The sequence below is a fragment of the Etheostoma cragini genome, chromosome 5, assembly GCF_013103735.1.
Source record: "Etheostoma cragini isolate CJK2018 chromosome 5, CSU_Ecrag_1.0, whole genome shotgun sequence".
NCBI lineage: Eukaryota > Metazoa > Chordata > Actinopteri > Perciformes > Percidae > Etheostoma > Etheostoma cragini.
The window spans coordinates 7,764,418-7,778,786 of record NC_048411.1 but is presented as its reverse complement, the minus strand read 5'-3'; the positions used below and the strand labels follow the sequence as shown (position 1 = coordinate 7,778,786).

General features: G+C 38.9%; 1 protein-coding gene across 1 annotated transcript in view; it reads left to right on the top strand.

Moving 5' to 3' along the window:
- niban2b (niban apoptosis regulator 2b) overlaps positions 1–14,369 on the top strand; it is a 44,239-nt gene that overhangs the window by 11,471 nt on the left and 18,399 nt on the right. The window contains exons 2-6 of the mRNA XM_034871887.1: positions 4,134–4,264; positions 4,726–4,854; positions 6,262–6,367; positions 8,700–8,867; positions 13,252–13,367. Of these exons, the coding sequence (XP_034727778.1) occupies positions 4,134–4,264; positions 4,726–4,854; positions 6,262–6,367; positions 8,700–8,867; positions 13,252–13,367 (650 nt within the window). The remainder of the gene's footprint in view (positions 1–4,133; positions 4,265–4,725; positions 4,855–6,261; positions 6,368–8,699; positions 8,868–13,251; positions 13,368–14,369) is intronic.

The window sequence follows — 14,369 nt, the reverse complement described above, 5'->3', positions numbered from 1 at the left end:
GAAAATGGCTGCAATGAAACAAAGAGTGAAAAATTTAAAGGGGTCTGAATACTTTCCGTACCCACTGTACATACAGTGAGGAAAATAGGTATTTGAACACCCGGCAATTTTGCATATTCTCCCACTTTGAAATCGTGGTGGGGTCTTAAATTGTCATCGTAGGTGCCTGTCCACTGTGAGAGATGTTATCTACAAAAAAAATCCCGAAATCACAATATATGATTTTTTTTTAAACTATTTATTTGTATGATACAGCTGCAAATAAGTATTTGAACACCTGAGAAGATCAATGTTAATATTTGGTACAGTTGCCTTTGTTTGCAATTCCACGATGACAATTTCAGACCCCACCATGATTTCTAAGTGGGAAAACTTGCAAAATAGCAGGGTGTTTCCAATACTTATTTTCCTCACTGTATATGTACATATGCACATGAAGACATAGGAACTGGGGTGCAGAAAATGGCAGTAGGTGCTCAAAATCATCAGTCCAGGGCCTGAGAGCTGTACAATGTGTGTCTGCAGGCAACAGGGAAGCATGGTGGTTTCTTGCAAGTTTGAGGCTGCATTTCTGCAAATGCAGTTGGAGATAAAGAATAATAACAATTCCTTCAGTTTTAATTGGCCCTTTGCTGCTGTCGGTGCTCGGGCCCTTTTTAAAACTGTAAGTTAGAGCAATGGATTAGGGTAAATCAACCAGAAAAGTGTCAGAGTAAAGAGAGGACGCAGGTTCTTCATTAGGTTTTGCATTAAAAACTGAACTGTAAGGTCCAGGGCGAAACCACCGAGACCTTGGCCCGTCTTCAAGAAAAACCCAGTGTGCTTTGATTTGGTCAGCTTCAAACAAGCCACTGTGCTTGCTCAGGCAGCACCTATAGACCTTTTTCATGACAGACATGTTGACATGTCATAGTAGGAAATGCAAAAGCGGATTCAATTCCATTAATGATGGCTGCGTTCCACTTAGGAGAGGCCTTGGTATTGTGCATGTTGACTCACTGAAATTACTTGGACACTTGATGGAATTGATCGTTAAGGTTATAAATTTCAAATCTAAAAAAAACTGGGCTGCTTTCTCAATTAATTACCTCACTAATTGAGGAATTTCAAACTGTGAAATGTGATCGATGCGAGTTAAGAAAAGGTGCTGTCTGGAGAGAGCGCTCCATTTGGAGTGAAATGTTTTTTATTTTTTTTCTTCAGGCATTTATTACATACACATACAACTATAGAACATACTAAAGGATGGGGAAATCCCAAAAAGTATAATAGGGGCTCTTTAATCAGACTCACAAAACCCTCTGTGCTCACTGGATCCATAGGCATCATGTCCTTTGCCAATTAACATGCAATGGACTCTGTTATTTCTTTGTGATGCTTGGATGTTTTCTCAAAATGAGGAACACTTAGCCCCAAATTGCACCCGATGCTGCACCATCGGAGTGTAAATGTGTGAGAGTGTTTATCTGATGTATGAATGTGTGTAAATAGGTTCCTTTACTATGTAAAAGAACTTTGAGTAGTCGTTGAGACTAGAAAAGAGCTATATAAGAACAGTTTAAGACATTTACCTGTGTTTGTAAAAGATCTGGCTTTGACTGGTCCTGACAATTCACCAATATTGGGTGGCTAATCAGGACACGGAAGGCATATCCTTTGAAAGGTTTAATGTATTAAAAACCTATGCACCGGCACTATTCCTTATACACTTTGTAACATTAAAGCTCCAGCTATAGTTCTAACATAACATAAAACTCACAAGTGAGACTAATTACTCTCCATAATTACTTAAAATAAGCAGTGGTAAACTTGTCCTGAAAACGTAAATTAAAATAAGAACGCCATTCTTTAGGCTACATATACCACAGAGATAAGTGCTGTCACTTAATGCAAACTTGATAATAAATTGCTACATAAACAGTTGGTAGGTAGAACTAAACTTTACTGTATAAATCACCAATATTAACTAATATCTACACAATTTAACAATAACAATTACTTGTGGTCACTGACGCACATGAACACCATGTAAAACTTCCCTTATAAACTCAACCAGGGCATATTTTTACATGATGTGAACGCGCTGTCAGTGCTCTGTCAGAGTTCACATCACTTGAGCCTGTTGCACAATGTTGTTTCTCCTGTTTTCCCAGATAATGTAGGTGCCATTCTTTTTAGCCAAAAGGGTCTTTGTCATCTCATCTGTCTGCCTTCCGCCATTTACAATGCTCTTGCTCTCAATGCGCTTGACCTAAGTTTAATTTAGACCTACAGAATTTATATCTGGTCAACTAGAGCAGTGGGGCTCCACATGATTGGCCAAATATTTTGACATGCAGCACGTAAATGCATTGCACATATTGCCTAAAAATATCTTAGTTGTATACAATGTTTATATTGCACATGTAAGGTACATTTTTGGTATATCAGGCAGCCCTAGTGCTTAGATAGTACGTTACAGTCATCCCGGGCTACAATGGACAGTACAGAGACGGCAAGAGTGAGCTCAGATCCCTGAAACGCTGACCAATCAGAGCAGACTGGGCTTTTTGGACTTTTTCAGGGGGCTACATACAGGTGCAGCAGTGTTAGAATTTATGAACATTAAAGCATGTAAACATGTTCTAGTAGAAACATAAAATGACACAATGAACATGAAATTGAACATATTAGGCCACATTTAAAGGACTCTTATCTAGATCAGGGAAAATCAATTGATCACTATTTTATCCATGGACATAAAAAGGCACTTTCTTTTACACTTCTGCTGTGTAAGAGGTTAGATATGTGGAGGCCACCCAAAGCTCTAGCAAACCGCAATGGAGTCACTGATGAAGTAGAAAAAGGCAGAGGGGAAATGCCATTCTTTAGACTTAGTCATGTTTGGATTTGACTTTCACCTAAAAACATTCCCAAATGAGTAAACAATGGCTCTAAAGTCACAAAAAGTATCTAGCACCAAAAGTACAATATCTAGCACAAAAGTACAACAATCAGCCCCTCCAGGATTTCAGGTCTTTCTTTTTTAGATTGTTGTGGCCCACATTGCTATAATAATATGCTAAAAATTTTAAAATGTATGCTAGATGTAAATAATTATTGGGCTTTGAGTTATCATTGCACTTATAATAATGAGTGTAGCTGTCCCTAATTTAGTTCATCCTGTACATCTTGTGTGGGTGGGTGGGTTTGTTAGTCGGTTGCGGGGGGGAGCTGAGCAGCCCCGACAGCTTTAGCTGCTTCAGCGTGACAAATTATTAGAGTGTACATTGATGGTCTGAAATGTTTTGCACAGTCTTTTGCTGTACGTGTTGTTGGCGAATGTGAGATGTTGGAGTCACACACGTCTTGTTTTAATATCAGAATCAAGGAAACTAATTTGGCGACGTACGTGTGACGTCAACCCATTCTCACTCCCGCTTGGTCATTGGCTCTCAGAGTCACATACTGATACAAAGTCTGGCACGTGGGACTACTGATACTGGTTGAAGTTGCGGGAAACTCCGTTGATTGGTCAAAATTGCAGGTCGCACCAAAGTTGTGGTGATTGGTTGAATTGGCGCGATCGCAAAATCCTGGAGGTACTGAATGATGCTAGTGATGACCTGTCCCTCTATAAGGTCTTATTTGGCCTAAACTGATCATTTAACTGTATTGTATATCATCATTATTACTTGTTACTGGGATTTTTTACTCATTTTAACTTTTTTTTTTAAATTATTATGAGTGAGTGGCAGAGTGGCTCTGGGCAGATCCAATAGTTTCAAACTATTAAACTATTGAACTCTTTAAACAGAGTCCCGCCTTCAAGGAAGTTAACACTTGTCAAAAGAGAGTGGCCAGACTCTGTGTATGAATGAAATGTATCAGTCTGGTAGGACCAGGCTTGAAAGTTTAGGAGGAGTTAGTTAAAGTACAGCATGTAGAACATAATCACACTAATTTCCAACTTTCCATTCAACATGGCGGACTTCCTGTTGGGTTTAGGGTATGGCTCCGAAGACATTTGTTGTATGTTTCGACATGTCTTATGTGTACCAAGTTTCGTTTAGTCTACTTTTAGACCCAAATGTAGAACATTTTTTTAAAAAAGTGCCCCAATGGTCCTAATAATATGTGTGTATGTGTTTCAGCTCGGACCAGGGAGGTGATGGTGGATTTTGGGCGTCTGTATGAGAACCAGTATGCAGTGGCTCTCTTTAACAAAGTTCGCTTTGACATAGAAGGAGGAGGTGGCCCACAACCCCAGCTACTACACCGCAAGGTAAAACATCCTCCTCCACCACTCAGTAGTAGAACATGTAGAAAACCTTTTTTTTTTTTCGTTTTTTTTTTCCCCAAATACACCATTTGAAAACTAAAGTATTGAAGCTAGGGATGCTAATTTAAATATTTTTTCCTGACCGATAACCAACCATCTTTAACCTTTCATTTAAAGCTGATTTATAGTAGTACAGGCTCAGAGCCTTCATGGCCTATGAATAAGCCTACGCAGTTTTAAGGATTTATACTTGTGCCCTGATGTGTTTGCATCATAGCGTGTACCATTTTGAGATATATATATATATATATATATATATATATATATATATATATATATATATATATATATATATATAAATAAATAAATATAAATAATTTCTGTGCAGTGTACTGCCATGAAGATTTATGTTTTCGCTTTGTAGTGTATAAGGTTTGGTTTTGAAATGTGTCTTCTTTTTGCAGAATCCTATGGAGAACAAATCCATCTTTTCTGGCTCGCTCTTTCAGTATCTGGAGGAGAACAAGAAATGGAGAAACCGCTTCCTCTTCGTTCCAGACTCCTACAACATCAACTATTACGACAGCAAAGCGGTAAGGGGCAGAAGCTCCTCTGAAACGATTTATTTTAAAAATTAAGAATTATAATAACTCCTCTTATAATAACATTTAAATGATATTATATTTAAATATAACATTTTTAAGATTCAGTCATGGTAATGACAAAGGCCTTTGTCAGAAATCTTGAGGGCACTTTTATATAATAATTCAAGTAGCCTTAGGGCTGTTTACACGCCTGAGAGCAACATGAAATACAATGTAAAAAATGTGGAATACTCATTGCATATAGGTATGTACTTGAGGCTTCAACAGGAATTTCATATGTTCCTGTAGTGTGATACATTAATTTAATCCGGTTGTTAGTGTTTATGTAGAGGGCGTAGCTGGCCAGTTTGTTTAACAGTATTTCATTAATGACAGTGTCAAAAGCCTACACCGGAAGTGGTCATATTTAAACCGGAAGTGGGTCGGGCTCTCTTGAAATGTGCGGGGCTTTAACCGGTATGTTATTTAAGCATGCAATTGATATGAGTTGATCAAACATTTTTATATTTATTGCTGATTTGAAAACTATTTACATGACAGCATCAAGCTTCAGATCAATGGTGTTGTCATGGTAACAAACGCCTTTTTTTTTAAAAGCGTTTTTTTTTACCGCGAGATTAACGTTCTTTTTGGCCTAGCAAACTACTTCGTTTTTTTTCCATGCTGTTGCAACAACTAGTAACTTTAGGAAAAACATCACACGGGACCTAGCTAGACCGGAAACAAAATAACAGGCACGCCACACACACTCGTTCAGGCTTGGGAGCCGGCCAAAGAGTTGTAACGTTTTGAGTGGATGGCGAGCGCAAGATAACAAAATGGATGCCAATAAGATTCTGAATGGAAAGTTTACTTTTTTTAAAGTTGCCAAATGGTTCCATTGACGAGACATATGCGATCTAAGCCATCATCACAGCACGTCCAGTCTGACATACCACTCTATGGCCAAGCACACAGCTTATGTGAATTTCTCCACCCCCTCATCCCCCCCCAAGTAATTTTTTCACCTTCTTATTGATGGACAGTGTTACATTGTGTGAGAGATTATTTGCTCCAAATGAGAATGTTACGTGGGAAATTTAACTCTATAGTAGGCTATATCAATGGGGTTTTCAATAAAAAAACATTTGCACCAAGCACGCCGATCCACAGCATTAAAATGAGAAAAAATAATGGGACAAAAAGAAATCGAGAGACAGGTAGAATAGATACAAATTTGTGATTATTGAGTTAACTGACATGACTGTGATAAGCAATAGTTAGTTTGGATTTTTTTTTTTTTTTTTTTTTTTTAATATATTCTTTTGTTCCAACAGCCCTACTGTAAAGTGTGTTTTAGATTATGCTGTTTTGATTCACAGTCTGACATGTTAACTCTGCTCCCTGTCTTACCAGGCACATGACAGACGCCTTCATCCCAAAGGAACCATCAACTGTGCCGGCTACAAGGCGCTGACATCTATGGAGCAGTACATGGATCTGTTCAGCAACAGCCTACCTGGTGAGGAGATCAATGGTATTAGCGGTGGGAGAGGGGAGCATTCGCTGAAGCTGCATTATTTTATGCTGATACTTTATAGACTTTTTGTATATTTTTATATGTACAGTACAGGCCAAAAGTTTGGACACACCTTCTCATTTAATGCGTTTCCTTTATTTTCATGACTATTTACACTGTAGATTCTCACTGAAGGCATCAAAACTATGAATAAACACATATGGAATTATGTACTTAACAAAAAAGTGTGAAATATCTCTCAAATGGGTCTTATATTTTAGATTCCTCAAAGTAGCCCCCTGTTTGCTTTTTTGATAGCGCTGCAAACTCTTGGTGTTCTCTCAATGAGCTTCATGAGGTAGTCACCTGAAATGAAACTTCACATGTGTGTTAATTAGTGGAATTTCTTGCCTTATTAATGGAGCTGGGACCATGTGTTGGAGAAGTCAGGTTGATACACAGCTGACAGCCCTTTTGGACAACTCTTAGAGTTACTAAAGACAAACAAATTTCCTCATTACTTTAACGCATAAAGGTCAGTCAGTCCAGAAAATTGTGAAAACTTTGAATGTGTCCCCAACTATCAAGCGCTACAACAAAACTGGCTCACATGAGGACTGCCCCAGGAAAGGAAGACCAAGAGTCACCTCTGCTACTGAGGATAAGTTCATCTGAGTCACCAGTCTCATAAATCGCAAGTTAAAAGCAGATCAGATTAGAGACCAGATGAATACCACACAGAGGAGCAGCAGACACATCTCTAGAACAACCGTCAAGAGGAGACCGTGCCAATCAGGCCTTCATGGTCAAATAGCAGCTAGGGAACCACTGCTAAGGAGAGGCAACAAGCAGAAGAGATTTGTTTGGGCCATTAAACACAAGGAATGGACATTATACCCGTGGAAATCTGGGCTTTGGTCTGATGAATCCAAGTTGGAGATCTTTGGTTCCAACCGCTGTGTTTTTTTGCGACGCAGTAAAGGTGACAGTATGGATTCTACATGCCTGGTTCCCACCTGGAGGAGGAGGTGTGATAGTGTGGGTGTGCTTTTGCTGGTGACACTGTTGGGGATTTATTAAAAATTGAAGGCACACTGAACCAGCATGGCTTCCAAAGCATCCTGCAGCGACATGCCATCTCATCCGGTTCGCGTTTAGTTAGACCATCATTCATTTTTCTACAGAACAATGACCCCAAACACACCTCCAGGCTTTGTAAGGGCAATTTGACCTAGAAGAAGAGTGATGGAGTGCTGCGCCTCCACAGTCACCGGACCTGAACCCAATCAAGATGCTTTGGGTTGAGCTGGACCGCAGAGTGGAGACAAAAGGGCCAACAAGTGCTGAGCATCTCTGGGAACTTCTTCAAGACTGTTGTGAAACCATTTAACTTGACTACCTCCTTGAAGCATATCAAGAGATGCCAAGAGTGTGCAAAGCAGTGATCCGAGCAAAGGGTGGCTACTTTGAAAAAACTATAATAGAAGACATGTTTTCAGTTATTTCAAACTTTTTTGTTAAGTGCATAATTCCATACGTATTCATTCATAGTTTTGATGCCTTCAGTGAGAATCTACAATGTAAACAGTCACGAAACCAAGGGAAACCCATTGAATGAGAAGGTGTGTCCAAACTTTTGGCCTGTACTGTATTTATCTATTTAATCCTCATCAAGATGAGGAAAGCTTCTGATGATCATCAATCAACCATAGGATGCAGAGTTAGAGGGCATTTCATCATGTTAACTCCTATACTCTAAATCTGTCATTTGGCTTGAAAAAACACTGAAGTTAGCTATTAGTTGATGTTGTGATAAAGGTCTTAAAATGAATTCATAATGGTTAAAAAAAGGTCTCAAAGTGTTAAATTGGACTTGGTGAAACTCTGTAAGCAGCCTAGCTAGCTTGGCTACAACAAACATCAGATGCCTTTGACTGCCTCCATCACAACCTCACCCCCTCTTTGAATTGTAGTGGACTCTCAGAAATGTCCTGGAAAACTGAAGATTTGTTGTGAATCATTTTAAAAACATAGAATACAATTAAGCATGACATAATGTGTTTGGTTTGCCCAAAAGGATGGGATCTCGACTATTTAATTACGGCAGCTTTATTTATATAGTACATTTCAACAACAAGGCAATTCACATTGCTTTAAAGAGCAGTTAAAACAATTATGGAATATTAGAATAAAAGCTACAGTGCAGTGTAAGAAATTATTGCTTGACTGCAGAACATTAAGTAGTAATGCTGAACCTGCTGAAGACTACATACACATTTTTCCCCAACATGCAGCCTAATTGCTCAGTGTGTTTATGTTGCGTATTTTTTTCCAGGTATAAAAGCTAAGGTGGGAAGTTCCCCTTTCCTTAAGTGTGCCACCCAGTTCCCTCTGATCCTTTGGCACCCTTACGCCTGCCACTACTACTTCTGTGTGGTGACGGAGAAAGAGCAGCAAAAGTGGCTCGCTGTCCTCCAGGACTGTGTCAGACATGCTAATGATGGTGAGTCCTGCCAACTAATACTCAACCAAGTATCCTGCATACTGACATGCTTATAAATGCACTGAAAACATGACTAACACCATTCTCTCAACACATTATATGACTAGGAGTCATTAGACTCTTAAGTTAGATAATTACACGTGTACTTAAGTTGTTTAAATTCCAAAAATAATAATAAAACAATTTATTTAATAATAATACAATTTATTTAACAGCGCTTTTCTAAACACTCAAGGTCCCTTTACAGACAATAAAAGACAGATACATGGAACAGAAAAGTATAAAAAGTTATTTAAAAAAATGACGGGAACAGTGTATTTACAAATAAGCAAGCTGGAACAGGTAGTTTTTGAGTCTGGTTTTGAACAGGGGAGAAAGTCAATACTGCGGAGGTCGGTTAGGGGTGAGTTCCAGAGCTTGGGAGTAGAGCGACTGAAGGCTCTGTTCAAAACTCCAACAAAACTCTTTCTCTATTTCTCAGTATGGATACGTTCAGAAACTGGTGATGTCCGGTTACTTTTGCAAGCAGAAAATCCATCAAGAGTTGATCATGTTTTTTAATCCTCTTTATCCTCCTTGGCTACAAACAACTGTTTGGTGATCATGCAACTTCTCCACCTCTACTCCAAAGGCTTATGTCATGTGGACACATCTACAGTTTTGTTGTCATTACTTAGAATTCCTCATGGGAAGACCTAAACTATGCATTATATGTAGCTTTAACAAAAATGTTCCAATTAATTTTGAAGTGAAAACGCAAAGGTTCCAAGTTTTAGACAAAAACATGGACAAAACCCCAAAACAAGTTTACGGCTATTTTAATGTACACAGTGCTTTAATTATATTGGTTTAGTTAGTTAATCCCAGTGTTGTTACTTCAAGTGTATTGACAAGGTAGAGACCTGAAATACCCAAGGAGTTGTGGAGGAAATGCATGGAATGTAGATCAGAAGCAAAACACCAGCCAGAGAAGAGATGCAAGCCATGTCTTCCTTCCATCAGGATGGGAAATGTGAGCCAAGAAGATGAACGAGCGATCAGCCCTCGTGAGAAGTCAGAGAGATTAGAGTGAGAGCAATGTTGTGGGTTTTGCTGAGACATGTCAACACGTAGACATGCCTGACTCTAACAGCTGTATACAAAAACTCCACCAGCACAATGTGAAGGATGTGTGAAATGTATATGAGGATTATCAATGACTAAAGGAAAATGATAGCCAGACAACAAGAGGGGACCTGGACTGTGCCAACAAGTTGATTCTGTTCTTTAACAGATTTGATTAGGGTGCCCCTTTTTAAGCTATTCTCAATCTGTTTGACCTGACTTCCTACCTGATGAAGTCTCTGAAAATGCTGTTCCTGTCACACCTTTGGGCCCTGGTTAAACCCTCAGGGGATCCCCTTTAAGTTTGCCTACCAGCCAAAGGTGGGAGTGGAAGACAGCTTAAGCGGGATTTATGCCGGGGCTCTACGTAGAGCTTTCGCTGCAGCCTACATAAGTGGCCTGAAGTTTATACTCCTGCGCTGGTGTCTGTGTTGTACTAGCGTATCTCTTGAAGAAAATATCAGGACCGGAATGTGTGTTTGCTGGGAAGTGTGTGGCAAAGCAAGTGAGAGAGTGATTGAAATTAGCTTTAGATCAAGTACCAACTCTGGAGATGTAGAGGAAGAAACAAAGTGTATCCCTTGTATTCTGACCACAATGGGAAAGGTATAGCAGGAAAAGTTAACCCTCGCCTTGATTTCATGTTGTTTACTGGGAAGGAAAACCAGAGTAGGAGGAAATGCAACACTACCAAGCCATGGCCAAGCGGACCAATCAAAGTTGTTGCGACGTGTAGTTACATTTTTTTGAGAGGTGCATGTCAGGCTATGGCGTTGGGTACGTATCTACACGTGCCTACATACAGTCCAGAAGTTTATATAAAGAACATGTACTGTATGTCATGTCAGTTTGGGATTCTAATAATTAATGAGCGTGTTGAATAGGGCTGTAATCAACCAAAGGAAATCTTGGTCGACTGAAGTCGTGAAATCTTCAACTAAAAATCGACTGGGGGGCTGCAAAAAAATTGCAAGATTAAATAACTGTACTGTCCCGCAGTACTTGTCCTTGCAGGCTATTTGCAGTATATTAAATCGTTTTTGACCTAATTATTTTGCACTAAAATGACACTCGTCTGTCGGCTCTGACAGCGCTGCATCAGCGCTCTGTGTCCTCGCACGGAGCAGCTGAGACACGAATAGACTATAGGCCAATTAGTTTAAAGCTTTACTCTTACTCGTGCTGGCGCTGTATATTAACAAATTCTTAAAACCTCAGCCCTCCACAACAGCAATGGGCCTCATATCCTGAGCAATAAAGTGGACAATTCCTTCCTTGATATAATTTTTGCGTTTGGATGGTAGAGGCTTAACATCCAGCGTGGTGTGGGTGTGTCTGGGGGACGCTACCGAAGTTGCAGGTGGGTGCACCGGTATTTATAAAACGATTATTATACTGTGAAATATGCCAATTCTGATATGTTCATATAGCCTACTCAAAACAGACAGGGCAACCTAACGCAGAAAAACTAGCTTGCCGTTTTTAGGTGATACGCCATGTTCGTTGTTGAGCTGCGATACGCAATCTTTTGCTTGCAAACTTTGCATTCAACTTTTTCCCGTTATCTATTTTTGTAAAATGCTGCCACACTGGCGATGTCTTCAACATGGTAGAGGAGGACTGACTAGAAATTAAACACTCACAATTAAATAAACATTCAGCAAACCACTAAACCAAGGCTTTCTAGTTCTTTCCTTTAATCTGTCCCCAGTGGTTCGGGCTAATCCAACAAAAGAGAAAACGGGGGGTGTTCTGAAGACAGACTCTCACCTGTGAAACAGGGATGCTCTGAAAACACCCCCATTAGCAATTAGTGCTTTCCACCCATACATAGTAGCGGTCTATGCTTCCACTGGATGAAATAACACGGCAAAAAATCGACCAATCAGAATTTTGGTCGAGCCAGAACATATTGACCAATAAATCGACTAGTCAACTGGGAGATTACAGCCCTAGTGTTGAACAATGTTGTACTGTTATGTTATCCATCAAGTATTACATTAGCATTAGCTACTTGTTAACCAGCACCTTTACAGTATGCACCAAAGCACTTTTCCTCTTCATTCCCCCTACAGGTGGGGAGCAGAATTGTCCATTACTGTTACCATTATTCTTATGTCAAAAGAATCTTTGGTGTTGGATCGATTGATATTGAAATCCTTTAATAAAATTAAATAAGGTCTCTGTTGTAGAATTGTGTTACAAACTTTGTCATTTTTAGAGGTTTGGTCGTGTTTTCATTTGCACACAGCACCCCAGGCCTCTGCTTGGTTTTCCCTCTGCTCACTGAAACCGTAATCCGGCTTATAGTCAAATAAAGTTTGGCCTGTTACCAAACAGGGACTGTGCTAGTAAAAATAATTGTAAAGGTCCCTGTAAGGGTTGTGTTAGGTTCCTCGCACTTTCAATGCCAGTTTCAGTTATGTAAGTTGTAAAGAGAAAAGAGACTATAAATCCCAGTTGTGGAGTTGTTTGAAATCCCCTCATACCATCTGAGGCTAAGTCAAATATTTGATATATTTGGGTCTTGGGACTTCCTGTCTCTGATACTAGTAGGAATTCGTTTCCACCCACTGCCCTCCACCCACATACACACTTCCTGGCTTTGTCATAGTTCTCTCACACTGTCCAATAAGGCTTAACAGCATTTCAAAATTAGCATGTATTCTTTATGAAATGGCAGTGTTAACATGCTTTTCTGGTTCTGACCCGATTTTCATTTTCTATGGAAGCAAGACTTGAGGAATGTAAAAAAAAAATTAACTTTTTTAAGAGGCCCTGTCTTTCCCACGGACCTGTTGACTAGAGTGTTGACTACTGCCAGTAAAAGTTAAAACAGAACACATGTGCATACACACACGTATTATTAATGTAGCAAGCAATTTCATTTTTTTATAAATTTAAAGAAATCCCTGTTTGCCTAACTCAATTTATTTCCTAAATGTATCCTTTTTACACATATTCCTACTAATTAAAAAAGAAAAGAAAAGAATGACACACACTTTTGCCTCTGCAATATTCTGTTATTGCTACTACAGATAAGCTAGTTAGCCTAGTTGACCTTAGCCAGTAGTCACTAATCAAGCTAGTTAGCTAGCTTGCTTAGCGCCCCATGTGTCAGGATGCAATTAGCTTTTTCACAGCAGAAACTTACTGACTGGCAGAAAAAAGCTGTTAGAAATAAAATTAAGTGAGAAAGTTTCCTTCAAACTGCCAAATCAATAGAATGCTAACATGTTAATATGCTAACCACTAACAGCTATTGATACTTCCACTCCAGGGTTGTCAGAGGAGAATAAAGTTCAAACACCAGCCTTTACTGATGCTGTACGACAATTCCGCCAAGCTAAAGGGTACTACGGAACGTGGGACATGATGTGTGGTGTGCCATCACAGGTAAGCATGGCAGTCTCTATTACTGTCCTCCGGCTCCTTTTTCTTTTTTTTGAATGACGTAATACTGTATATTATTTATAAATTATACCAGGCTTAGTTTCCCTATTGTAGTGGATTAAGCAGAAATCTGTCTCCTGACTTGCCTCATGCATGGGTCTTACATGATCAAATTATATCAGTGCATGCAAACAAATTCCATATATTCTGGCGTCAAACTGATTTTTCCCATAACCTGGTTTCTTGTGTACATCTTAACATGGTACGACTATTTACTGGTAAGTGTTTCCATTCAAATCCTTTTCGTGCTTTGTTTGCCCTGAAGCGTGTTTTATAAGGGTGTGTGTCCATTCTAAGCGTCCTTTCCGCTTCCCATTCATTTCTATGGGCGCTAGGGGTGCACGATATTGAAAAAAAATTGATATTGCCATAGCGATAATGAATATTGCGATATCGATATTAATTTCGATATTTTTAAACATATGTAAAATTACAAAAGTTATGGGAAAACTGATAAAAATAGATTAATAACAATTAAAACAAATTCTTACAACACAAGGTTTATTTCAACAGACAGTCATATTGGACTGGTACAACATGAATAGATAAATAATAACCATGTCTACTACAGAACAGGACATGTTTTACTGGTTGTACAGTATAAAATAAATAAATGAGCGTGTTTATAGAACAGTAAAAAAAAGTAAAAGTACTAATTCTACCACACTGTAGAATTACTCTGTTAGAAGTAAAAGTCCTGCAAAAGCATGCAAGTATATCATCAGGTTAATGTATATAAAGTTAGTATTAAAGTAAAAGTACTCAAAGCTAAAAAATCCTCACATTGTAGAAAGTGTAAATACTTGTGTGTTTATCGGTCTAATCATTTCAGCTGGACTTATAGGCCGTTATATGGCTGTGTGTAACTACATTTATAATAAAACATTTTATTTTATAAACTGTTTTGTGTGCAAAAAAATCTAAATTTGAAAAGTAACAAGTAAC